This window comes from Lichenostomus cassidix, chromosome 2, assembly GCF_008360975.1.
Source record: "Lichenostomus cassidix isolate B80296 chromosome 2, HeHo_3.0, whole genome shotgun sequence".
NCBI lineage: Eukaryota > Metazoa > Chordata > Aves > Passeriformes > Meliphagidae > Lichenostomus > Lichenostomus cassidix.
Window position 1 is genome coordinate 77,558,918 of NC_139482.1, and position 25,679 is coordinate 77,584,596.

General features: G+C 40.1%; 2 protein-coding genes across 6 annotated transcripts in view; both read left to right on the forward strand.

Annotated features, from left to right (window-relative positions):
• Nucleotides 1-17,874, forward strand: part of RETREG1 (reticulophagy regulator 1) — a 63,726-nt gene extending 45,852 nt beyond the window's left edge. Inside the window, exons 4-9 of the mRNA XM_085052120.1 lie at nt 4,400-4,526; nt 6,345-6,429; nt 7,604-7,741; nt 9,517-9,581; nt 10,720-10,846; nt 13,724-17,874. Of these exons, the coding sequence (XP_084908246.1) occupies nt 4,400-4,526; nt 6,345-6,429; nt 7,604-7,741; nt 9,517-9,581; nt 10,720-10,846; nt 13,724-14,235 (1,054 nt within the window). The 3' untranslated portion in view covers nt 14,236-17,874. The remainder of the gene's footprint in view (nt 1-4,399; nt 4,527-6,344; nt 6,430-7,603; nt 7,742-9,516; nt 9,582-10,719; nt 10,847-13,723) is intronic.
• Nucleotides 17,875-18,298: 424 nt separating this feature from the next.
• Nucleotides 18,299-25,633, forward strand: ZNF622 (zinc finger protein 622). Of its 5 annotated transcripts, none has more exons than XM_085052115.1 (8): nt 18,299-18,415; nt 18,672-18,763; nt 19,884-20,489; nt 21,895-22,155; nt 22,861-23,023; nt 23,637-23,749; nt 24,552-24,695; nt 25,301-25,633. In XM_085052115.1, exons 3-8 carry the CDS (start codon nt 19,886-19,888, stop codon nt 25,426-25,428), a joined length of 1,413 nt encoding a protein of 470 aa, XP_084908241.1. In that variant the 5' UTR covers nt 18,299-18,415; nt 18,672-18,763; nt 19,884-19,885; the 3' UTR covers nt 25,429-25,633. The 5 variants fall into 5 exon arrangements, with proteins under 5 accessions (XP_084908241.1, XP_084908243.1, XP_084908245.1 ...); XM_085052117.1 differs by having other exon boundaries at nt 18,362-18,415; nt 18,672-18,879; XM_085052119.1 differs by lacking the exon at nt 18,299-18,415 and adding an exon at nt 18,430-18,502.
• The last annotated feature ends 46 nt before the right edge of the window (nt 25,634-25,679 follow it).

Consider the following 25,679-nt stretch of genomic DNA (forward strand, 5'->3'; position numbering starts at 1 on the left):
GAAAGGGATGTTTATTTTCATTTTCAGTATATGTCCACCTGAAATTTATATGGTTTTTTTCTTTTCTACACAAACCTTTCTAGTCTAGATACTATTTTAAATCCTTTATCTCTGTACCTTAATAATTTTGAAGAAAAATTTCAAAACCTACTTTTTTTTGTATAGGCCTTCAGATATAAAATATTTGCTTCAGAGAAAAACTGTATTATTTTAATCACTCCCTTCTGTACTGTGGTGACTTTCTTACAGCAGAGACCTGTGAAAGCTTTACAAAGGTAGACCTGCTTGATTGGGGTTTGCTGACAGATTACATACTGGATTTCTTTTGGTTAATTTTCGTGATGAACTGCTGGTTGCCTGTTTGTCCTTTGATATCCAGATCCCTTACCGTTGCACTGTTCCATCAGTTCTAGATAATACCTTTTGAAAAACTACAAAATAGCTGTATTACCTATATTTTGGTTTACATACTTTGGGAATGGAACTTTCAGTTCTTCCACCTTGACTGCTACATTCTAAGTTACCCTGAGAATTACAGAGTGCACAGGCTTCAAATGTGTGTGGTTACAGTTGGGAAATCAAGAGGGTTTAGAAGCTCTGTAATTACTAGCTGTATGTTTATGTGGGTGCAGTCCTTCCGATCCACCACCTCATGATGTTCTCTGTCACTGCTGCAGTTCTGAGTAGTGTATCTGCGTGAGGATGCATAGAAAAACTGTGTACTCATAATTTAAAAAAATCCAGCTCATCACGAAGAGATCTTTAAGCCAGTAACATGAGATCTGCTGACCTTTCTGAGAGAAATGTGATGGGGCTTTGCTTGAACAGATGTCTAGCTAAGAAATGAGAGCATGACACCATCAGTCATTTTTAGCAAATGTAATGCCACTGACTCTTCTGGCCAGAGTTTGTGACTGTGATCAGTGGAAGCGTCTGGTGGTAGAGTGTTTTGGGTAGGTTTTTTTTTACAATTACTAGGCAACAGTTTATATATTTGCTCAGTTATAGAAATGATGCAATAGGCAGTCAGAAGGATGTGAGTAATTTATTTTTCTGAACACCCTCAACCTTATTCACAGTAGATTTAGAATGGAAGTGTAGCATTGTATATCAAACTAAGAATAAGTTATGGAAGCATCAAATGTTATTCTTTCTAAATGATCCACAAAAGCCTTTGAAAATATTTAGTGAGTTGGCTGCTTATCCCCAAAGGAGCACCCAGACAGCAGTCCCCAAAGCTGTTTTGGCCTGAAGTATAGGGTTCACATTTAAGTCATGTATTAAGGTACTGTGAGTAACCCCACTAATTTTATGCTGACATAGTTTTTATATTCTTGGTTGACTTATGTCATAGTCAGGCACTCCACATTTTTCACCTACATCACATATCTTCTTTTTCCCTTTTTGTCTTTAAATGTGATCACTGGAAACCTAATTTCCCTGGAGTATGCATCACTGTGTGCCTGCTTCCTTTTGCCTTAATGCAGGCTTAATAGTTATCTCTGTTTTTACAGGGCCATGACATAACCTCTCTGTGTGCAGACACTATATGTTGTACTTACTACTAAATGCTGTACCTCCTTTCTTCTCACTCCCCCTAACCAGGATCTGTTGTTTCCCCCTTGTTCCAGCCCTCTGGACTGTGGGTAACACTGCCATTTAAGTGGGCTCAGGGTAAAGACAGGAAAGATACACTAATCACTAAGCCTGGTAGCTGTCGGGAGATGGGAACAAGAAGAGGCAGCATGTGCATCTGATTGTCACACTGAAGATGAGCAAACTTTCTTACATCTTTAATTGCCCAAGATCAGAATAAGGCTTCAAAATAGACCCTGATGTTCCATGTAAAATAGAAAATTGTGGCTATTGTAGAACTGACAAAGGTGTTTTATGATTTCTTGTGGCCTAGGAGCAACTGCCAAGTACTTTATTATAGAGCTCAGTAGTGGGTTTTCAAAGTTTTGAAGCAAATTTCACCTGTACCTTCCACTCCTCTTGCTTGTCTTGTCAATGCACCACATGTGGACCACAGGACCAACACATATAGCAATATATTTTATCTGCACTGCAGCTCATGCTTTCAACAACTTGGCTAAAGAAAGCATCACGAGCAACCAAACAAAGCAACTCCAGAGAACTTTCCCTGCAAATGTGCACTTTTTCTCCATAATTTGCATTTTATTTTGAATTGCTACTAGTTATCCCATTGTGCCTTGTTTTATCTCCTCCTCTTTAATCTATATTGTCCTTATATTAGTGGTTAGCATATGTGAAAATAGTTTCCATTTTTATTGTACCTTATGCTTTCATCTTTCCCCCCTCTCTGTTTTTTTCTACTAGCTTAAATTATTAAAGTGAATATCTGCAATTGTCCTAGGTATTTCAAAGGTCTAATTTGATAATAGGCATCAGGCCTGTTCATTTTTGGTCTGTGCTTCCACAAAAATCTACTTTGATTGTCAACAGTTTTAAATAAATGGTAGAAGTAAAAATCTGTAAAAGGATTTTGTTATTCAGAACACTGTCAATAATAGTAGTTTTCAGCACTGGAATAAATGGGCAGCTCTTAAAATACTTATTATAATGCTGTAGAATGGTTTACAAAAGCTGGAAGTAGTGTTTCTTTAGGGGGAGAAGCCTATCCATAAAAATTGCAGTTCCCATAAGCCAAAACCCTTGTATAATACTTTCCTGAAGCTGCTAATTATCAGAGATGATGGAAATTGAAATCTGTGTTGTGGGTGGGATGCAGACAGAAAGTTCTGTGTAACACTGCCCATCCCTCTAGCTGGGTTACTGTAGTGATCTCAGTGAGTTTTGTTATGGTTTTATTTACATCCTCTGTCAGGGCTAATATTTGCATTCAGTGCCTTGCGTGGCTGGGAAATTGCAAAAGTCACCTAGTCCAAGACACGGGGCTATTATAGTTTATTGGGTTTTTTTCTCACAGGGGAGAAAAACCCTTCACCCTGACTATTTTGTAATGTAAGAGAAAATCACACCACTGCAACACTACAAACACTCCAATGCAGTCAGGAATAGGGCACCAGTTTTGGCGTTTGGACTTCAGTGAGCCTTACTTACCCCTTGGTGAAGCCGCAGGTACCTGCCGGTCGCGGTGCCCCGGGCAGTGTGGCTGTGTCACCACCTCGTGGCCAGCGAGGACAGCGGGGAGGCAGGGAAAGGTCTCCGCGGTGTGCAGTTGGGCATTTTGGACCGAAATTGTGCCTGACTTTTTACAAAAACGAGGCTGCGGAGACTGCGGAGCTGATAGGAGTCAGGAGTTTGATCTCTCAGCGTGTCCTCTTGTGGCTGTGCGCCGACCCTTGCACGGTCATTTTTTCATAATGTAATTTTTATCTTTTAATTCAATCCACCTGTGACAAAATGTTTACTGTTAAGGCAGTGATGCATTAGACATGTAATGGGTTATACAGCTCAGTAAAATGACTGCAGTTGCTCATGGCTGGCTTGCATTTGCTGCGATCGAAGCTGTGTGTGCTCAGCAGGGCATTATGCAAAAGGTAACTCAATAAAGCTGGTGTGGAATTTACTTCAGATTCTCAGTGTTGGCACGGTGGTTCATCCGTTCTTTGTACCACTTTGATTTTACATTGACTGGCCTGTGTATGTCTTTATTATTATTTGTTGTTTCATAAAACAGCTTTGTTGTAGACATTTGGTTTACGCCACAAAGGTATATGATGTGACCATTTAAGCTCAATATCGCATCAACTGATCAGCCCCAAATGTGATAGACACATATGCAACCTCATGGTTTTCAGAGAATTCTTCAGTATGGATTTTTTTAGGGGGATTGTTATTTTATGGAAAGTACTGAACAGTCATAAGATAAGCTTTAGAAGCAATCCTTTCAATATAATAGAAAAACTAAAATTCAGTAGGAAAATTAATGTAAACAACAAGACTTCAAGAGCAATTCCTTTTTTCTGTAGGTTGGGTAACAATTTCTTCATCATAGTTTGCAGAACAAGATAAAAATAGAAAAGAAAAAGCACAATGACTATATGCATAACGTGAAATGTATTAATATGGATGGCCACCTTGTGGCAGTGAAAAGTACTGTGGTATATTTTTTTAAACAAGAAATAATAATAAAAAATAAGTTTGGGGTCAGTTGTTTGATTTAGATGACAACTCTGCCTTGAACTCAGTGTCTTCATATGGCCAGAATGAATAAGCAGTAATTTTTGTATAGACTGAAAATTGCTACTACTGAACAGATTAATTTTTTTTTAGCTAAAAAATATCTAATTAGTCCAATATAAAATACAAAGAAACAAGCACAGGTGTCTCTGTTTTGAAACGTGTTTTCAACCAGTTTGAACTTTCATATAAGCTGTAAACAAAGTTGGGTATTTTGATTTGTTTTACTCAGCTGGAAAGTCATGGATTCCAGTCAAGACTACAGACCCAGAATAAATCAGTGCATTTCAGAAACACTGATGAATTTATTTGTATTTCTTCAAGAAATGTCCCACTTTAAGGAACAAAACCCTGGCAAGGTAAGCACTCCCCTATAAGAGTAACAGTTTTATAAGATTTAATTAAAAGGTGAGATAGATTTATAAAAAACAAGCAAAAAAAAAAAAAGAAAGAAAATGTGAATTCTGATACATTCAGTCATGAGTTTCTGCTGACTTTTTTCTTTTCTGTGAAGAATGTGGGTAGGTAGTCAGTGAGAAGAGCTGTTCACAGTAAAGTGTATTGCAATACAGCCCATCCCCTTACAGCTGTTGGAACTTCACCAGTTATTCCATGGACTTTTTAAAGGAAATTTAAAATATGACAATTTAATAAAAACTTGAAAAACAAAGGAGTAACATAGACATGTTCCTAAACACGGGGTTTTTTTCTCAAATAACTGTAGTTTTCAGGATTAGCTGCAGAAAGAGAGTGCCTCATACTTTATTTTGATAATTTTTCTTCTATACACTTATAGTTGGTGATTTTCCCTTTTTTTACTGGAAAGACTGAGCTGGAGAACCCAGTTCATGAAGAAGCAAGAAAGAGTAAGGCTTTTTTTCCCTCCAACTAGGAAGAATATCATTATTTAGTTCTAGTCAAAAGTGAAGGAGTTGTTGGGGTTTTTTTCCAAAGAAAAATATAAATAATGTAGAAGTATATTATGATAATTGTAGATTACATTTTTATATTTGTATTACTAAATACAAGTTAAAAGAAGATTACAAGGCTTTTTCTTCTCATTTAATTGCTCTTAATTTTGCCAGAAAATCTTTCCTGAACACAGGCCGTTCAGAATTAGCAAATAGAAAGCATGTAGTACCACACTCAAGTATTAGCAGTTTAGACTGAAACTGAAAGTTTAGATGAGCAACAGGATGAAATATCTCTAGAGATATTGAATAAATTGTATGAAGATCAGTTGTGTGTTTGGACAATAAAGTTATATTTAAAAGAAGTAAGTTTATAGTGAAGTAAGGAAATGCGGTATCAGTAATGTGGTAACATGACAAAGCAACTGTATGTTAAGATATCTAATACTGGTTTAGAAAAGCTAATTTTGATACCATGTTTTCTTTTCTTTTCCCTGACCTCATTCTCTAAGCCAGGTCATTATTTTACTGCTATAATTAAAAACAAATTAGGCAGTAATGCTGTGTGCAAAATTTCTTTGATTTAACCATTTTATTGCAATTCAGCTCCAAAAGGAAATGGATCCTTTCTGAAAACTTTAAACAGAACAACTGTGTACTCAGCACTGTGCAGTTGTGAAAGATGCAGTTATGTGTCAGTCACCACAAAGGCCAGATCTCAAATTTTATATTGAAAATTCAGCTCATTCTTATTATTAACAGAGGTGCTAGAGTAGACAACAAGCATCACGAGAATGCTTGCCAGCTTATGAGAGAAAATAATTTCACCAAGCAACACAACAGGAGAGAGAGCTGTAGCTAGAGGAAGGATGTTTTGCTTTTGTAAGCATGCTGCAAGTATGCATTGTAATATTGCAATTAGTGAGTTGGGTTTTTCCCTGCGTATAAACTGTCCAGTCTTTTTTCATGCAATGAGGGTGTAATTTCTAGTAATTTTCACAATTAATGAGCTCATTATAGCTTTACAGTAGATGAATAAAAATAGAAGAGGGGATGATAGAAGAGGGGATGCATCCCAATTATCCCAAATAGACTGTTTGATACCTATTTTCACCAGAAGTGTTAAAAGTATTTCCCAGTTTTTAAAAACAAACTTCAATTTTGCACTGCATTCTAGATTTCATTAGCATACTACATCTTTCTTTTGCAAAATGATGTAATCATTTAAGTGAAAGTGTTAATGGTCAATTTTGATGTTTTTGCCAGTTTTGCCTACTAGTCTGCAGCATATGTACATTTTTCACTGTCTTGGGAAGTTACATTCCTGGAGTTGTCCTCTCCTATGTCTTGTGTAAGTATGGTCTCTTTTTCAGTCATGATTTGTGTACGTGTCCATTATTTGGTCTCTGTATAGGGAGTATTTATTTATTTATTTATTTATTTATGTTTATATACACGTGCAAGTTTCCAGAAGACACCAATCTCTGTAGTGTAGTTGACAGGTCTGAGGGACATGTTGCCATCCAGAGGGACCTGGCCAAGCTCAAGGAGTGGTCCCATGGGAATCTCATGAGGTTCAACAAGACCAAGTGCGAGGTGCTGCACCTGGGTCTGAGCAGCCCCTGGTACCAACCCAGGCTGGGGATGAACAGATTCAGAGCAGCCCTGCTGAGAAGGACGTGGGGGTGCTGATGTATGAGAGGCTGGAGATGACCCAGCCACGTGCACTCCCAGCCCAGAGAGCCAAACGTGTCCTGGGCTGCATCCAAAGCAGGGTGGGCAGCAGGGCCGGGGGGGGATTCTACCCCTCTGCTCTGCTCTGGTGAGACCCCAGCTGGAATGCTGGGGGTCCCCAGCACAGGAATGACATGGACCTCTTGGAGTCCAAAGGAGTGACATGGAGATGATCCGAGGGCTGAAGCACCTCTCCTATGAAGACAGGCTGAGTGAGTTGGGACTGTTTAGCCTGGAGAAGAGAACACTCTGGGGAGAGGCCTTTCAATTCCTAAAGGGGGCTTATAAGAAAACTGGGGACAAACATTTGAGCAGTGCCTGTTGCAGTAGCACAAGGGATAATGGTTTTTAAATGAAGGAGGATCAATTTAGATTAGATATAAGGCAGAAATTTTTTATAATTTTTTGTCATATGGAAGTCATCTTACAAGTTCTTTCAGCATGTGGATTCTGGCACAATGTTTCATAGTCACGTTTGTCAGGTCAAGCTTTCAAAATCAGGCTAAGTCAAGGTAATGATAAATGTCTTACTAGTAGTAAAAAAATATGTCAATTGATATGAATATAATGGTATTTTCTGTGATGAATAGGAATGGCTCCTGAAAACTAGGTTTGACATAAGCAGTTTTTCTGACGTGGGCACTTCCCAGTGCATTTTTATGTAAAATTAATTGTATTATGTAACAGTAGTAGTTATCTTATGCAAAGGCATTGTTTAAGCTTTATTGAGTAACTTCTTGTACAGTGATATTTCAATACAATTTTTCTCTCTGTCTTCATTTTTATCACAGTATTGTGTGCCTTTTTATGTCCCTTCCTTAAGTGCAATGAATTTGGACAGAAACTGTGCAGTAAAACTAAGGCTTTTCTGATGAAACTTGATTTTGGAATAGTGGAATATATCAACCAGAAGAAAAAAGAGAGATCTGGTAAGTAATTATTTATAGTCCCCAATAATGTATTTCTGTATGCAGAGAATTTTATTCACTTTGCAGACAGTTTGGTTTGTCCTGAGAACCCAATTGTAAAGATACTTCTTGCTTTGAACCTGGCTACTGTTATTAGCTTCATAAAAAGTGACAATGTATATCAAATGTCTGGGTATGATGATAAAAAAATTATTACTTCATGGAAAGAAACAAGGCAAGCTCTTTGTACATGATTAGATGTACTATTTACAAGTTTTCAGAAAAAAAACTAATTGATATAAGCTTGCAATGCTTATCTCTGTTTAGATAAGGCAAACTTGCCCAGGAGACTCACTCAGGAGTCTCAAAATAAGTACATAAAATAATCTTCAGTAAGAGACCAAATAATATTCCTGTATCTAAATCCGCCTTGGTTTCACTCCCTCCAGCAAAAAGAATTTGTTTTCTTCTCCAAATAATGAAAAAGTGTATAAGAATTGCCACAGGATAGCAGCTACAAATTAATCAAAAATTTTAGGTGGAAAGCAGAGAAATCAATTTAAAACAAAATTTCACCTATCTCACCTGAAATTTTTCTAATACTGGAAACTTTTAGATTTTAAGCAATAAAGCTATTTCAAGAAAAATATGTATATGAGCGGTGTTATCTTTAGTTTGTTTTTTGTGTGTGTTCCAGTTTTGGTAATTAAACCTTTGTAGTGTTGTCACACAACTTGAAGGTAGCCTACACTTTTTAATTAATGCTACATCAGTGGACTTAATATCTGCTTTAAAACATGCATTTCTTGTAACCATTCATCATACAACGTGCTGTTGCTAGACCCAAGGAGAACCACCATGTGTCTTTTCCCCTTCTCTTACGTGTAATGTGATAGTTACTGGAAATAAGGAATATTCTACCTTGTTCAGTTCTTAAGTGAAACTGGCAGAAAAGAGATCAGGCTATAGTTTAAGTTTCATAAGCCAGCACTGGGAAAATGGTTGAGGTTAGATGAGTTCTTCCCTGGATCTCATCCTCCAGTTTAATTTAACCCAGTCAAGTTCCCTACCTTGATTTGCCCCTTGGGTTCACCACATGGTTTCACAAACCCTTGAGTTGACACAAGAGGGGAAAGAGCAAGTTGCAAGAAGCAGCAACCAAGAACACTATGACTGTGTTTTTCATTTTATAGTGGTTTAAAAGACTCTCAGACAGAGAAGACAAAATTTGTATCTCTGCATATCTGTAAAGAGCAACATTCTGCCAGACTTCAGAGGATACTTTGTCTGCATATTTGCATATGACTGTGAATGCAGGGTAGCTGGGTGCTGGCAGAAGAAGGGTTTTGAGAATGAAAATTACATGCAATTATCAAGAAAATTGCATGTTCTCATGTAAAAGTAATGTGGTGGCATAACTTTACAGCCTGTTCTAACACATTACACCTGTGCATTGTATCAGCAGTGTAGACTAAAAGAGATACATATGGCCAGGGCAGATGACATTATGGTGAGCAACAGAGATTCCTGAAGGAAGTACAATGCAGGTAAACAAATCTATTGGAATGTATTCAGAATAACATTCTCTCTCCCAGTTAGTTTGCTGTATTTTGATAAGCAGCCAGTCTCTCAGTCAGGCTTGTTTCCCTGGCCTTAGTAGCATAGTACATAGATGATGCACTGTGTCAGCAGATGGAAGGTTATTGTGCTACACAAGCTGTGTGACAGAGAACACACACTGAACCTGCAAATAAGTTGTCATGAGTAGGATAAAAAATATATCTTTTTTCTTTCAGAAACAGCAAAAACAAAACCCACAGAAGATGACAGTGAATTAGACATATCAGCTCTGTGTCCTAAGGTGATTTTTTTCAGTCAGCCCTGTCTTGCTTTTAAAATCTATATAGATAATGGGAGACTATCTAGATTGCTGTCTCTGTTCTTCTGTGGAAGACTTTAACCTCCCCAGGAGGCTGTGTTTCTGAACTAAGCAGTATGCTTTAGAAGTGATTCATAGTCTCCACCTTTAGCCTTATAACCTACTGCATTTGTGACTTCTGGCCTTCAAGGTAATGTTTTCTTTGGCCTGCTGAGCTAAGAATGTGTTTATTTTGTATTGGCTGTAGAATGATTACATTAGAATTTAATAACAAAGGTGGGTAGTTTTATTTGCAATAGTGAAAATGCAGTTATTTTATCAAATTAAAATACAAAAGGGAAACATTAATAGAAAACCAATGTAATTTAACAGATATTTTTGTAATCACTTGTCTAATAATTTTCAATGATGGTGCAAATAGGTATATTATCTATAAAATATTTCTTGATATGTATGAGAACACTCATATATCTTATTTTTCTCCTAGTAGTCTAAATGATTGTATAGCAAAGGTTTTTCTGTTATAATCAGAATACCAGTTGATATTTAAAAAATCACCTTAATAGGAATTACTGTGCAGTATTTTATCAGTAGCGTATAAAGCCTGACTTCAATAGTGATTGCTTTGAAGCTGGTTTTGTGCTCTGAAAAAAAAACCCCCAAAGAACTCTATCCCATGGGATTAAAATTTGTAGCTGACATAACTGAATATTGTTGAATAAATTGGTAAATGATAAATTTTTTTTGTTGTTTAGCTAATTTCTGATGATCTTACAGATATTGGGCTGTTTTTTCTGGTCCAAGTTTACTCATTTCATTACATTATGCATATTTTGTATTTGCAGGCTCATTCTGCTTTCATTACAGTAGGATTACTTCCAAAATGAATAACTGGAATTTTCTATGCTTCTTTGGTATAATACAGCTTTTAGTTATTACAAAGAGGGATGCTTCACTTCTAAGCATTGTATACTATTTTCATGTTTCTACAATTAAAGCTTAAATAGGTGATTTATGTTGCTATGACATACAAGAGGAATTCTTTTCAGTCTCTAAGCATTGGCTTTCTGTAGTGTTTTTTGAGTGTATAATACCATGTATGGGACTTTTTTGTATATAGATTAGTCCTGCAGTTGTTGCCAAAGAGCTGTCAGTGTCTGACACAGATGTATCAGAAGTATCCTGGACCGATAATGGGACCTTTAACTTATCCGAGGGGTATTCTCCACAGACAGACACATCTGACGGTATGTAATAGCTTCATCTATAGCATCAGTGCATTCCAGCCATGCAAGTTGTCTCAAAATGATTAGACAGTTTGAGGACAGAAGGTTTTGGGGTTGTTACTTTTCCCCAATTAATCATAGGGTTTTGTGTAGTTTTGGATACATCTTTTGTAAGAACTGTCCTCATCTTAAAAATATTAAAGTACATCAGCAAGTGTCTAAATAAATAAGTTGTGCTGAGTAAAACCAACACATTCAATAAGTGCCAGATGTAGCACTCTTCTATCAAACCTTTTAAACAAGTAAACCTTTTGAGTTACTACCAATGCGTTTGTGGGTAAGCTAAGCAAATAAAAGCTGAGGAAGAAGCAGTGAATACTATGACTTGCTAAACAGTCAAGTAAAGACAGTATTATTAGGTTTTACTACTATGAGCCTGTGAAGACTTAGACTAGGAAAAGGTTCTCAAGCACTTGGCTTGTTTTTGACCAGAAAAAAGTTCTTACTTTGTACAAGCCAAGCTATCAGTTAACACTTTGCCAGAATAAAGATTAAGGACAACAGTAGTTTGGCGTAGTCTTACCTGTGGATCTGTTGCTCTGCTCATCTTGCATTTCTCCTAGGAAAAGTTCACTGTAAATTACAAGCAGGATGATACTGCAGGCCAAATTAATAATTCAAATTTTTTCCTTAATATTTCAAGGTGTCAATATACAGCATCATATGATCACAGAACCATAAGTTTTAAAGAGCAATTGTCATTCATCTCATCTATCTTCCTATCCAAAGGATGTTCAAAGCTCTTCATTGAAACTTTATGAAGTTTCGCAGGGCTGTGAGAAATTTGAATTCTGAACACCTCCAGTGGCAGAGATTCAGCAGCATCCCTGGAAAGCTTTTTTTCAATATTTGTTTACCCTCATGATGAAATTTTTTTTTTTTCTTATAGTGAGTCAAAATTTCCCATGTTCCAGTTTGTGTCAGTTTCTTCTGATCATTTCACTGTGCATTTTCTAGAAGAGTCAGGCCCATCTTCCCTCTACCTTCCCATTCAGTAGTTAAACTTACTCCCTCTTTGCCACCTTCTCTTAGGGCTGAATGAGGCCTATTCTCTCAGCATGTACCCATATGTCCTGTTCTCCATTTCCCTAAATAATCATGCTGGCCCTCCAGGAGACTCAGTCCTTATGCCATTGTCTGCCTTGGACTGAAGAGGTCAAAGCTGGGCAAAGTCCTTCAATGTGTACTCTCAGTTGCTGAATAGAGGAAAATCCCTTCCATTGACTTTCTGCCTTCAGTTTTGCTATTACAGGTCAGTGTGTGGTTGGCCTTCCTTGCTGAAAGGGCACACCACTGACTTGCTGCCCTCAGGTCTTTTTCTGGAAAGCCACTTTCTGTCCTGTTGCCCCCAGCCTGTACTGCTGCACAGATTATTCCATCCCAGATGCAGGACTTCAGATTTGCTTTTGTTGAATGTCATAATGTTCCTTTTCAGCCTATTCATTTCTCCAGCCTGTTGAGGTCCTTCTGAAGGCATCCTGACTTCCAAAATATCAAATACACCTGCCCCACAACAGCTCCTTTCTGCCTGTGACCTTGCAGAGTGCACTCCATCCTTTCATCCAAGTCTTTAATAAAAACCTTGAACCGTGCTGGTTTCAGTACCTGTGACAGCAATAACCAGCCTCCAGCTGCACCTTGTGTTGCTGATGAAGCCCTTTGATCCTGGCAGTCCAGCCACTTTTCAGCCCACCTTACAGTTCCCTTACCCTGTTCGCTCACCAGCTTGGCTGTAAGGATCATGTGGGAAGCTGTATTCAAAGCCTTGCTAAGTGAAAGATAACCAACATCCACTCTTCTTCCCCATGGAGTATTTCAGCAAATGGGACATAGACAAAAGTGCAAGACCATATGGGATGCATCTGAGGACTGGCTCATCTCCTGTCAAAGCTCTATGCATTTTAGCCACCATTCTGCATACAGCACAACCCTTCCTCCTCACCTTCCCAGCTTGCCTTTCCTAAAGAAAATGGAGGAAATGACATATGAGTACTTTTTAGGATTTATTTTCTTAACCCTTACGAATGTTCTACAACAAGGTCCTATTGCTTGTTTTTGTAGAAAGTAAGTTCAAATTTATTATTTTTTACCTTCTCATTCAAATACTTAAAGTATTCCCTTGTGCTTATTTAGGCCTCTTCCACAGGCCATATACTCCACAATATGTTTTACACATTTCTAATAACAAATATTGTGTCATTCATTAATGCAGCCATTAAAATTTAATGTTTTATTTGATTACATCCTGCTCTTCATCCTACTGAAAACATGCAACAATTCTGATTATCTGCAGAGTTTCCATTTTCTGTTTCCTTTTTAATACAAGCATTGGACAAGAAAGGAAAAGTTAGAACTTAAGACTTTACATTGGTTTTATATCTTTATTTAAACAGATAAGCATTCTTCTTTATTATTCCACATGCATTTTAAAAGCTTGTAACACATCCTTACCTGCTTACATATTTGTAGTTTATATATATTATGAAGAAAAGTAAATTTTATAAATTTCAGGACTTTATGTGGTTAGTATATTTAGAAATAGCTGTGCTGAAGATTTGCATGGGTTGTTTCATTACAGATAGATACCAAAAAAAGTTTAAAAAGTTATTTGTTCAAATAGTTAGCTTGATGCCAGTTGATTTGTGGTGCTAGATTTATGACCTCAAAACCATTTTGTTTTAGATGTCACACAAAGCTCCTTCTAGCTGAGAACTAACAGAGTATGGATTAGTAAATGAATTCAAAGGGACACTTACTAATTGCATTTTTATATGGCTGTCTTTTTGGGAAACCTTTTGTGAGTGATAACACTGTTTTCTCCTGTTAACCCTTTAATAGATTTTGACCGACCTAGTGACCATGAAGAAGCTTTCGCTAGAGATCTGTTAGAGTTTCCCTCTTTAGAAAACGGTGCTGGCACAAATGACGACGACGACTCCAGCATTGGTTTGCCCACCCAGCAAAAACGAAGGAAAGAACAAACTGATGTCAAGGTGGATCACGCTTCCAGACAGAGTAAAGAGAGACCATCCACTGCAGGGTTGTCCTTGCCTTTGACCAGTGACCAAACCTTTAATTTAATGAGTGGAATTGCTGGGGATGTCATCACAGCTGCGGTGTCTGCTGCCATCAAAGACCAGCTGCAGTCCCTACAGCAAGCTCCCTCACAGGCAGCGCCCAGTTTGAGCGAGGAGACAGACACAGAGGAAGCTGATGATTTTGAACTGCTTGACCAGTCTGAGCTAGAGCAGATTGAGAAAGAATTGGGACTTTCACAAGGCCAAGAAGCAGAATCCCAGGAAAAGAAAAAGTCTTCAGGCTTCCTTTCAAATCTGCTTGGAAGTCATTAACCTGGAAATTGCAGCTGGTAACACAGAAGAAATTAAACATAAAACACACACAAAAAAAAATCAAATGCAAAAAAGAAAAAAGAGAGAGAAGAAAATTCTGAGCTGCAAGCTTTAACTATCCCTTTAGATGTGTTGTAATAATTTCCCTTATGCAGAGTGAATTAACTGGATAAATATCAGCTAATACTGATAGTTTAATGTTTCTGGTAGTTATACCTCAATGTAATAGCATGGAAATGAATTATCTATCCACTGTTCAGTTGCAGATGCGTGGTGGAAGTCAGTTGTTCAAAAGAGCTGGCGGAGAGGTTTCTTTCATCTTTTTGACAGACATTTATTTTGGGGTCCTGAGCCAAATTTTCAATACTGACAGTTTATTTACTCTAGTTTTCCAATCATGTAGTAGAATTAATGACTCACATTGTGAGGGCAAGTTATCAGAGGACTGCAGTGAGATTAACTACGTCTCACCTCCTTCAATCCTACCAAAAAGTATGGATCCCTACAGTCAGCATTATGTGTAGTGCATCTACTATATATGAAACACAGTGACCAGCACAACTTGAGTTTAAATATGTGTGCAACACTATAAAAACCCCTTGATTTCATACTTGAAACTTTTGAATTATTTTGGATATGGTGATGCATTTCCAAGTTTTTTGCTGTTATAGGGTTGTAGAGTTGTAAAGTAGCATGTTACATGACTGACCACCTGCTGTGTTCCTCGATGGAGTTTGGTCCTTGGCAGTATTGCCCATGTGAAGTCAGCCAATGAATTTTTATGTTTAAAAGTTAATACTGTGTAAACTGAACAACCTTTCTGGGAGCAGGTGAGGGTAGTTATTGTTTGGAGTAGAGGTTAGAGGTTAAAAAAAAAAAAGCATAAAGCCTTTTTAGGTGCCACTTCCTTAATTCGAGTTTCTGTAGGTTTTGGTTTGGCTTGTTTTCCCATGATAGCTGCTTCCACTTGCACCAAAAGTTGTGTTGCAAGCTGAATGTTTTAAGATACTTAAAAGTATTTAGTGAGGTCAGTTGCTAGAGAAGACACTCAGAATCTTCTTCTTGGCATGTAATTTAAAACAAAAAAGAATTTGTTTAAATCATTTGCCAGTTTATAGTCCACACATGCTGAGTGAGTGGCATGGGATCTCAAGCAGATAACTTATTTTTCTAGGGCTTCTTTGTTCACCGGTGACAAAACTGAATTGCAATACCGAGCAATAGTAATCCAAGAAACAGGAAGAAGTAAAGCTAGTTTTTTTGATGTGATGTAAACCATTAGCAGAGTTGAGGGACCATGTCAGCTGCTACTACTACTCAAGTAAATTTCCATTTGCTGGCATTCGAAGAGGTGAATACTGTCATCTAGGACCCCCAAAAAGTACAGCAACAGATAATAAAAATCTTCCACTAACATATATGTGTAGGTAAACCTGTGTTTGAAATTAACTTCATTTTGTACTTTTTTTCCTTTTGAGGTGGAAAAATAGGCAGATAGCCAAAAAGAGTATAGCAAAAGGAAGAATGCTGAGATTTTTTGACACTAGCTTTATTGTTGTTTGTGCTGTGGTGACAGTAATGCATATTGACCGTGTTTGCTGTCCTTTACCAGTAAAAGGGTAAGCCTGTGCCTTCATTATCAAATACATTATGAAATAAGTAGATGCTGGATATAGATCCCACAAGATGCAGCTTTCAAAATTACAGTATCTTAACACCTGAGTTTCTGGAAAACATTCAAAAACATGGCCCACATTACTTCCACAGCATTGGTTGCTAAGTTCCTTTTTTAGCTTTCACCAGCCTGTTCTCATTTGGAAAAAAACAAACAAAAAGCCAAACAGCCAACCAAAATTAAAAGAAGCTTTTGTTGGAAAATCAGTGAGTTTAAAAAGTTCTCACATGACTTAAAACCCTCATTTCCTCGCTGCATGTTTAGGACAATCTGTACAGTTAAAAGAGTACAAATCCAAGTTGCTGATGAAACTTTGTAGGACACCCAAACAACTGTGTGCATCCTTGTCCAGGAGTACTGGTGCCCAAAGGGGAGACAGGCTGCAGGACAGGGGGAGGCGGGAGGGAGGGAGCAGTCCTTCACAGGCTTTTCTGGAGCACATGGGCAGGACAGACGAGCTGGCTGTCAATGGTGGCATTGTAACAGCGTGCACTTTATTGTTGTTTTATGAAGAATACTTATGGTTATAAAAGTATGTAACACAGGGGCACTCTTCTAGAATAATAGAGTAGATCAGAAGGAAAAGCAGTTGGAGGAGTTTCGCAAGACTTTTTGTAAATTACCCATTTTCTGGTTTCAGGATAGGTAAGTAGATTGATTTTCCTCCAGTAAAAGTCTCATTAATTTTTTTCCAGAAAGAAGAACACAACCAAAACTTGAACAAGGAAATCGTTGAAGTTAGGGACATAGTTGCTTACCTCAGTGTCTTAGAATTTTTTTTTTTTCTGCTGCCATGATAGTCAATTACATTAAAGCCCCTAAATACTGTGTAATAGGAAGGATGCAATTCTGTAGCATTTAATATTCTTCCTCAAGTAGTGAAAAGATGTCTTATTTTTTGCAGGAAATTGTCTTTTCCCTCCCATACAACCACATGGCAGAAACATTTTGCTTGGACACAATACATTCCACTGCCAGCAGTTCGCCAGCAAAACACAAAGAAAATGTTTCTCTCCTTTGTGGATCCCTTCCACACTGCTTTCATTTGGAAATCCCTTGAGAAAACTTCATTTTGATGTATTCTAGCAGCAGCCACAAAATAGCAGTTCCTTAAAAATTCCCATCACAATGGTCCACAGCATCTTTCCTACCGAGCACTGTCATCACCTTCCCATCCTTCAAACTGAACACATGGGCAGGAAGACAGGCAAACAGGTGTGAGGTAGTACAGAGCTTTGAAACACGCAGTTTTTCCATGGAAAGCCTGCTTGCATGCAATTTCCAGTCAAAACGCACATGGGCAGCATAGAGGGCATAGTGTGTGATCCTGCCCTGGGATCAGTACTGCTTGTGTTGTGTGGTGTGCTCCTACCTGGCAGTAAAGGGCTCACTCTCCTGTGCCTTGCAGTGGCTCTTCACGCATCCTGATGGAAGAAAATGAAGTATGTCAGGGCAGGTCACCCTTCTGTACTTGGAAGGTTTCCCCTTGTGTCAGTACCTGTGAGTGACAGGATCACCATCTGACTGGTGGCCTTAGGTGTGTCAAATCTAGTGCAAAACCCCCGTTTCGAGCACACAGGGCTTCCACGTGTATGTACCACACACCTACTGACCATTCTTCTGTTCGTGGGAAAAAACCTATTCTATGCAGAGGAGGTTAAATAATTGTAACCCAAAGTAACACGATCTGAAGAGATACTTCTACTTGTTCTGTGTTCATTCTGCACTTTTTCCAGGCTGTCGCAGCCTTCAGAACAAAGTCCCTGTGGTCTCCACGCCTGTTCTCAGCACATGAGCAGCGTCGCGGTCTGTGAGTAACTCCCACCCAGGCAACCAGAAACTGGAGAATTACAAAATGTCTGTGTTTAAGTATTCTGCAGCACTTTACCTGCCCGATCACTGTTTTGTAAACATGGAACTATTATACTGATCGTTTTAATAAATATGTGTTAGTTTTTATCTTTCATCATCTCATCGTGTCTTTGCTCCCAGAAATGGAAAAAACCCATCACAGCAAATGGGTGACTTTGTCACTCTATACAGCCAGCTGAAAGGAGGCTGGAGCCAGGCCAGGGGGCTGGGACGAGAGGACAGTCTTGGGCTGTGACAGGAGAGGTTTAGGTTGGCATTAGGAAGAATTTCTTCACAGAAAGGATGATTAGATCCTGGAATGGGAGGCGATGGAGTCACTGTCCCTGGAGGTGTTTCAGGAAAGACTGGGTGCCATGGTCCAGTTGACACGGCGGTGTTCGGTCATAGGTTGGACTCGATCATCCAAAACATCTTTTCCACCGTAACTGACTCTGTGAAAACAAACAAACAAGCCAACACAGCTGAAAACAGAACTCCAAACCCAGCCCCTCTGGCGCGCTCCCGTCCCCGCCGTGCCTGCTCCCGGCGCCGCCCGTGCCGCGCGCCCTCCGCCCGACAGGGGGCAGCCGCGGGGCGCTCCGCCTTCCGCTTCCGCCCGCCCGGGCCCGGCACCCCGCGCTGCGCCGGCCGCAGGTCTGTCCCGGGCCCGGAGCGGAGCGGAGCGGGACGGAGCCTGACCCTACCTCACCCGGCTCGGCTCCGCTCGGCTCGGCTCGGGAGGTGGGGGCAGGGGGAAGGTGAGGGCGGCGCGGCCCGGCCGAGCCGGCTGCGGTGCCTTGGGGCGGAGGTTTCCTGTGAGGCCGGCCTGGGCCACGTCTGGCCTGGAGGCTGCCGGCTGCCGCCCTGCCCCGTCTGATCTCTTGTTTTGTTTCTATTTATTTATTTATAGGTTTTGCCCGCATTTTTGTTGTCCGTTTAATAAACACCTGCATTGTGCCAGGATTAGGGACGCGGGCTCAGTTCAAATCCAACCGGAGTCAGGTAAAAATCAGCCGTAATAAAGACCCTCGGGGGAGATCGCGGTTTGTCTGGAAGGGCTTGGCTGTGCTGCGGGCTTGGGAGCGCCTGGGGTTTCCTTTTGCTGAGCCCCACCCAAGGTACGAATTGGGGCTTCGGTCCTGTGGCTTCAGACGGGAGGGGAAAATGCAGGCGGGTCATGGGGAGGTGTTGTGTAACTACATGGGATTCTGCCGGGGCTTTCTCTGCTTTGCTCAGTTTGCGCTGTAAACGTGTCTCCGTGTAGGAGTCGGTGGTGAAGGTTTATGGCTCTGGATTCTCTTAGTTACACACCTCTTCTTCTGAGCTGCTTTCTTTTGGGGTGGGGGGAGCGGGATGAGGTTGGGTGTTTTTAAAAAACCGCATGGTGATGAAGCGCGAAGCCTCTGTCCGTCATGGACCAGAACAGTGTTCTGCCTCAGCTTCCTGCAAGGAGTTTGTAGCTCACAGCCAGCGTGGCTCTGCGTCAGTGGTTTATGGCTGGGAGAAGGGCAGGGAGCGCTGCAGGTGCCAGGGGAATTCGTCAGGGAACACTCGGGATCCCTCCGTGGGCGGAGAACACGGTTTTCTCTGAAACACAGTAAGCATCTGTTACGCTGAATGGATGCTTATAGTGCTTCAGATAAAATAATATGGCCTTTTTTTTCTGCATCCCCCCTGTCACTGTAGCACTGCAGATAGCTCAAGCAGTAATAAGTAATGAGCCCAGTGGTTCCAGGAAACAAGCGTTTCATAATGTGTGTTTTGGTGCTACATATTTATGACTTCTGCCAGAGCTTCTCCCTGTTAATACCTCCTGGGAGGGGCTGCTCTTCCTCTACCGGCTTTCAGACTTCCTGATGTATTGTTTCTTTTTTTTTTTCCAGATTGAGCCATAGTTTTTCTAAATCAGTTAAAAGTTGAGGGTGGTTTCTGTCAGATCACACTTCTTTTGCTCTTTGCTTTTGGAGCATTCGAGAGATTCCATCAACTTTGTTTTAAAAGAAAAGCTAAGTTTCATTAAGCACTGGGAAGGAAGGAAATGTAGGGATTTGGAAAGAACAGAATCAGTGACAGGTCACTGCTCTGCAGTTGTAGCATGATTTTGTTTTTTCCCACTTTCTAGTGATGGCCACCTACACCTGCATCACTTGCCGTGTGGCCTTCAAGGATGGTGACATTCAGCGAGCCCACTACAAAACCGACTGGCACAGGTACAACCTGAAGCGTAAAGTTGCTGACATGCCTCCTGTCACTGCTGAGAATTTCCAGGAGAGAGTCCTGGCACAGAGAGCAGTAGCAGAGGAGCAGAACAAAATCACTGCCACTTACTGCACTGTGTGCAGCAAGAGGTTCTCCACCTTCAATGCCTATGAGAATCACTTGAAGTCCAAGAAGCACCTGGAGCTGGAGAAGAAAGCTGTTCAAGCTGTCAGCAAGAAGGTGAAAATACTAAATGAGAAAAACCTGGAAAAGGGGCTGGCCCCAGAGAGTGTAAACAAAGATGAAATGAACACAGCTATTCAGCAAGCCATCAGAGCACAGCCATCTTCATCTCCAAAGAAGACACCTCTACCTCCTAGTAATGCGAGTAGCTCTCCAGTTTCCAGGGAAAGTGCCAGCTTGTCACAGAGCAGAGAACGACCAGAAATACCTCCACGACTGCAGTGGTTTGAACAGCAAGCAAGGAAGCTGGCCAAGCAACAAGCAGAGGAGGAGGATAATGAGGAAGGTAAGGCAATAAACACACTGACAGGAGATGGCTTGCAGTAAGCTATAGTGTGCAAAAGCTTCCTCCTACTTGTGCATCATTTTCCATCACAAAAGGTCTCGCTGTTAATTAAATTTTCAGTTGAACAAAGAAATTAGGGTTGGCCCATGTTCGCAGTCAAGGACTGTGTTACTGTCTGAACTGCCAGCTGTTCAGCTTGCAAACAGACAATAATGTGTCTTAAGGCTGAATATAAATAGTCACTAATATTAGGAATATTTCCCACATAAAATTGGAAAGGAAGTGTCCTTTAAAGAAGGGTAATGTAACAGGTTTCCCTAAAACTACTTCTGAAAAATAAATGAACAAAAATCCAGTAATGATCATTTGCTATTGTCCCAACTCATTTCCTGATCTGTTGAAGGGAGGTGGGAGTGTGGTCATTTTGTTTCCCTCTGCCCACCATGACCAGGGGAGAAAGATTGCTTTTCAGCCTGACTGTGTGGCATCACTTCTCAGCATGTTGATATCTGCATTAAAATCAGTTTAAGAGTTGCCACCCCAGTGCCCTCTTCCTTTGAATACAGCTCTGTGTTGGAGGTCAGCCTAGAAAGCAGACAACTGAAAAGATCAGAGCTTCAGAATTTCCAGAAAAGGGTTATTTTTAACCTGGATGCATTCAGTGCTGTATTTGACAGTGCAGCTCCAAACACATCTATTGGAGTAGTTGAATGGGGTGATTGAGCTGAAGTAAGGGGACAGGTATAAATAAGGTGGAATGTCATTCCAGCTTCTGAAAGCACTGTGTCATGTTACTGGATCTGTTACAGCAGTTTCGTGCTCTTGAAATTTCAGTTGCAGTTCAGAGATTCTGTTTTACATGAGAAGAAATATTTACCTCTGAATATACATCTTAACACCTAAAGAAGCAGCTGACTTGCTCCTGTCTATTATTAATGTGTTAGTCATAAATTGTATTGCAAAAATCTCAGTAGGTTTCTGAATGTTAATTTAAGTGTGTGAACAGGAGTGTGTTTTCCCTCACTGCTGGAAATGAGTATTTTCCTGATGCTGGCAGAGTTGTCTTGTTTTCAGTGAACAATGCTTGTGTTCTTGTGCTGTGGTGAATGTAATTTAAGGCCTGGAAACAGCAGTAAAGTGTTAATAATTGAGAAAATGGAGGGGGGAAGTATCAGATCTGCCAGCATTCTTATGAGCTACCTTGTGCTTTGCTGTGCTTTTATAAAAAAAATGTGTTTTACTGGCAATAGTAAATTCTTGCACCTGGAAGTGACTGTGTGGCACTTAGCTGTAAGAACAGAAAATGCAATATGTTCCGTGATGGCTTTCTCTAACTTAACTGGGACTTGATTTCCTTGGGAAAAGTAATAATATAATTTTATTTTTTTTAAACTTCCTTTAAAAGACTGGGAAGATATGGATTCTGATGAAGACATTGTCTCTGATGAAGAGATGGAAAGTGTGGAAGAAGAAGAGGAGGAGGAACAACAGGCAGAGGCTGAAAGCATTCCTGCTGTTGGGGCCATACCAGTCACAGACTGCTTGTTCTGTCCCCATCACTCAAGATCTCTCACAAAAAATGTGGCACATATGACAAAAATCCACAGCTTCTTTATTCCAGACATAGAGTATCTTGTGGATCTCAGAGGACTGATCAAGTACCTTGGTATGACTAATTGTTCTCTAATTTTTTATGAGGATAATTATATTCTGATAGTGTTTATTCTTGTTGGATATGACACCAAATGCTTTGTTTTGGTTTCATTTTTTTATCTGAGTGATGTCTAGTTCAGTATTTTGATCATGAGCAGGACCACAGGTTTTCCAGGGAGGATGGAAGAAAACTTGGCTGAGCAAACATGGTCATATGCCCTGTAGGTCTCATAGTTTTCTGATGCTGAGAAACTTGTTCAGATAACATGAAATTTGGGACAAAATTCTGTTGCTAAAGCATGCATATGAACTGTGTTACCCTACTAGTGAGTCACAAATATTTGTCTCTTTGGTTTACAATACTTGTGAGAGAGCTAAAAGCTAGGAAAAATGTATTGTCCTTCAAGTCTGAAAATAGTGATGAGAATAAAATAATTTTGAAGTTTCAGATAGAAAAGTGTATTGGAAGTGTAAAATTTGTTATTGAGAATACTGAATGGTCCATACTTTGTCACAAGGAATCTTTAAATGCACAGACACGTCCCTGATGGGGCTATATGGTCAAGGCATAGGAACAGCAGGGCTTTCTTGGAAATGAAGGGCTTGAGGCTCCTTTTCAGTGTCAGCCTGCAAGCTGGGAAGGCTTTGTCACACAAATGTTAATTACTGGCTAGGGAGATTTTGTTCAGACCAATAGAAATGCCAATGTTTCCTGCAGGAGAGAAAGTTGGCATTGGGAAAATCTGCATCTGGTGCAATGAAAAGGGGAAATCCTTCTACTCTACGGAAGCGGTCCAGGCTCACATGAATGATAAAAGCCACTGCAAACTCTTCACAGATGGAGATGCTGCCCTGGAATTTGCAGATTTCTATGATTTTAGGTGAGGACACTTCTGTTTAAATGAGATACAGGAAAGGACAGAAAAAAAGGACAGTTGCGAAACTATTATTTATGATTAAAATTTAGTCTTGTTTCTGGTTCTGATGTTTATTTTGCATTGCTGGTTCACCACTTTTCTAGGTAAGCGTAACAACATGATCAGTTCTCTTCTATTACTACCAGTCCTACATTAAAGTATGTTTTGAATTCTGTTTTGTATGTTTGCTGTTACTGAATCTAGATTTCAGTGCACCAGCAAAGGATATAAAAGGGCACAACTGTAACTTCATTTACCTTTTAGGCAGATGTGGACTTAGTACCTATTGTGGATTTCTTAATACAAATTTTTGGTGTGTGGCTGGAGTTCAACAGGACTGCTGTAATGTAGAGGCCTCTTGTTGAACTTTCTGTAAAGTATGCTCAGCTGTGTTCATTTTGGTCAGAAATATTTTGTATTATGGTGACTGGTGGATTTAGTGGAGCTTCTGTGAGCTTTCATTCAGTAGCTGTGCAGTGCAAGGTGAACCATGGGCATGGTGGTTCTTTTGTAGAGTGGGTCTGGATAGCTGTGGCTGCTCTCCATGTATAAACCATGTCCTGCTATTCTTCCACAGGAGCAGTTACCCTGATCACGAGGATGGGAAAGATGTGGAGAGTCCTGGAAAGCGCTCAGCAGAGAAAGAGTTGGATTATGATGATGACACCATGGAGCTCATTCTTCCTTCAGGTAGGCACAGGGTTTGTGTAGAAACATGCTTTCTCCGTACTTCCCATATCTGCAGCCACTATCTGCAGCATAGACCATTGTGTTTTCCCTTGGGAAAGGAGAAGGTAATTTTGCATTTAAGTGTCTTTGGGGTTATGTCCTCACTTTTCATTGTTTTCATTGGCAAGTAGTTCAACTTCAGCATTGATGGATTTGTGGACTGAGGCAGGGGTTTTCTCTGCCCGTTTTACCTTTTCGTTATCATGTGACTCTCATGGCATACTCCATGAGTTTCCTTGTCTTGTTTCCATATTTTGTTTTTGAGAGGCTATAACTTAGGTTATCTAGTGTAGGTTTTGGTTTATTTTTTAGAGATCCAGCTCCTACCTAATTCAGTAAACTAGTTCAGTAAATTAATTTATTTAAATTGCCTTTCTCTAGTTCAGCATTTGGCACTCTTGCTTGCTTTTTTTGTTTGGTGGTTTTATATGAGGGGACCTCAGTCCTTTCATTCTGAAAAATGCTGCCAACTCTGAGTGTCAGCAAGTGGCTTCACTGTTTACTTGAAACAGCATTGCCTCTCTGCTCATTGCACTAATTAAAATTTTCTGATTACTGCTTGTTTGTTATCTAAGGCCCTCTTGAACAACAGCACATTTTGTGTTTTTTCTTCAAGCAGCTCTTAGAGTAATTACACTGAGTTCCTAATAGTCCTAAAAGTTTTAAGGTTCTGGGCCCTTTAAAACCATTTCTGAGCACAGGGGTTTCCCATCGTTTCAAGCTGTTTGGTGATGGATAATAAGATGTCCCCTCGTGTGAGCAGGTGCCAGGGTGGGTCACCGTTCCTTGATGAGGTACTACAAGCAGCGCTTTGGTGTGACGAGAGACGTGGCTGTTGCGAAGAACAAGAAAGCCGTGGGTCGGGTGCTGCAGCAGTACCGAGCCTTGGGCTGGACGGGGCAGGCAGGTGAGTGACAGTGGGAGGGCTTTGCAGAGGAGGAGGCTCTGGGATGTCATCACTATACCATTCCAGAGGTCAGCTTTGCTTTATGTGTGGGGTTTGTGCAGTAGTTCGTCTTCCACTTGATTCCTTTTAATTCCTGACGTCCAAGCAGAAGTTGTTATAGGAAGTTTGTGTCTAAAATCCAGTGTGGCTTCTGTGCAAGCTTTTCGTTCCTTAGCATACATGTTTGTGATATTTGGTGACTTCCTCAGGTTTCTTGGTTTCTGCCTGTCCAAACCACTACTCTTGGTATTGAATAATGTAACATAAGTCATGCTTTGACAGAATACTTTTCCAGCTGGGGAACCATGGTGTCATCCATATCCACTTTTGAAATGCAAGAATCACATTTGGAACGCAAAACAAACTTTTGCCTGAATCACAGTGATGGGTATTTATAGAGGGAACTGGCCTTTCCCCAGAGAAAAGTGGAAAGAAGAGAGCCAGTATGGGAAGGAAAACCTATGGATAACTGCTGAAGTACATGGGCAGATCAGCTGGTTTGAATACAAGTTGTAAGTAAGGTACAGACATTGATCCACCTCTCTCTTCCTACTCTCTCCCTGCAGGGGCCCTCTCTGCTCAGCAGCGTGACATGCAGTACCTGCAGAGGATGAAGTCAAAGTGGATGCTCAAGACAGGAATGAGTAACAATGCTACAAAGCAGATGCATTTCCGGATGCAAGTCAGATTCTGAGTTGCCAGGAGAGCTGCCTACAACTGGTTATGGGAAGGGGGATTTAATGGTTTCTGGGTTGCGGATTCTCTTATTAAAATGGACTTGGTACCTGTCAAATGCTCATATGTTTGCTGGTGTGCCTTCCTGTGTAAGAGGAAAGGCAGGGAACTTGTCTCTTTTTAAATAATGGTTGGCCTAACTTAATAAAATGTCTTCAGTGGAATATGTGGCAAAGTAGTCATGGCTATGACTGAAGGTGCATAAATAGT

Excerpts from the sequence above, each read along its gene's own strand:
- ZNF622 (XM_085052115.1), top strand. The coding sequence starts at position 19,886 with ATGGCCACCTACACCTGCATCACTTGCCGTGTGGCCTTCAAGGATGGT. Across the intron at positions 20,490-21,894 it reads GGAGGAGGATAATGAGGAAG|ACTGGGAAGATATGGATTCT; the intron begins GTAAGGCAATAA and ends TTCCTTTAAAAG. Across the intron at positions 24,696-25,300 it reads GGGCTGGACGGGGCAGGCAG|GGGCCCTCTCTGCTCAGCAG; the intron begins GTGAGTGACAGT and ends CTCTCCCTGCAG.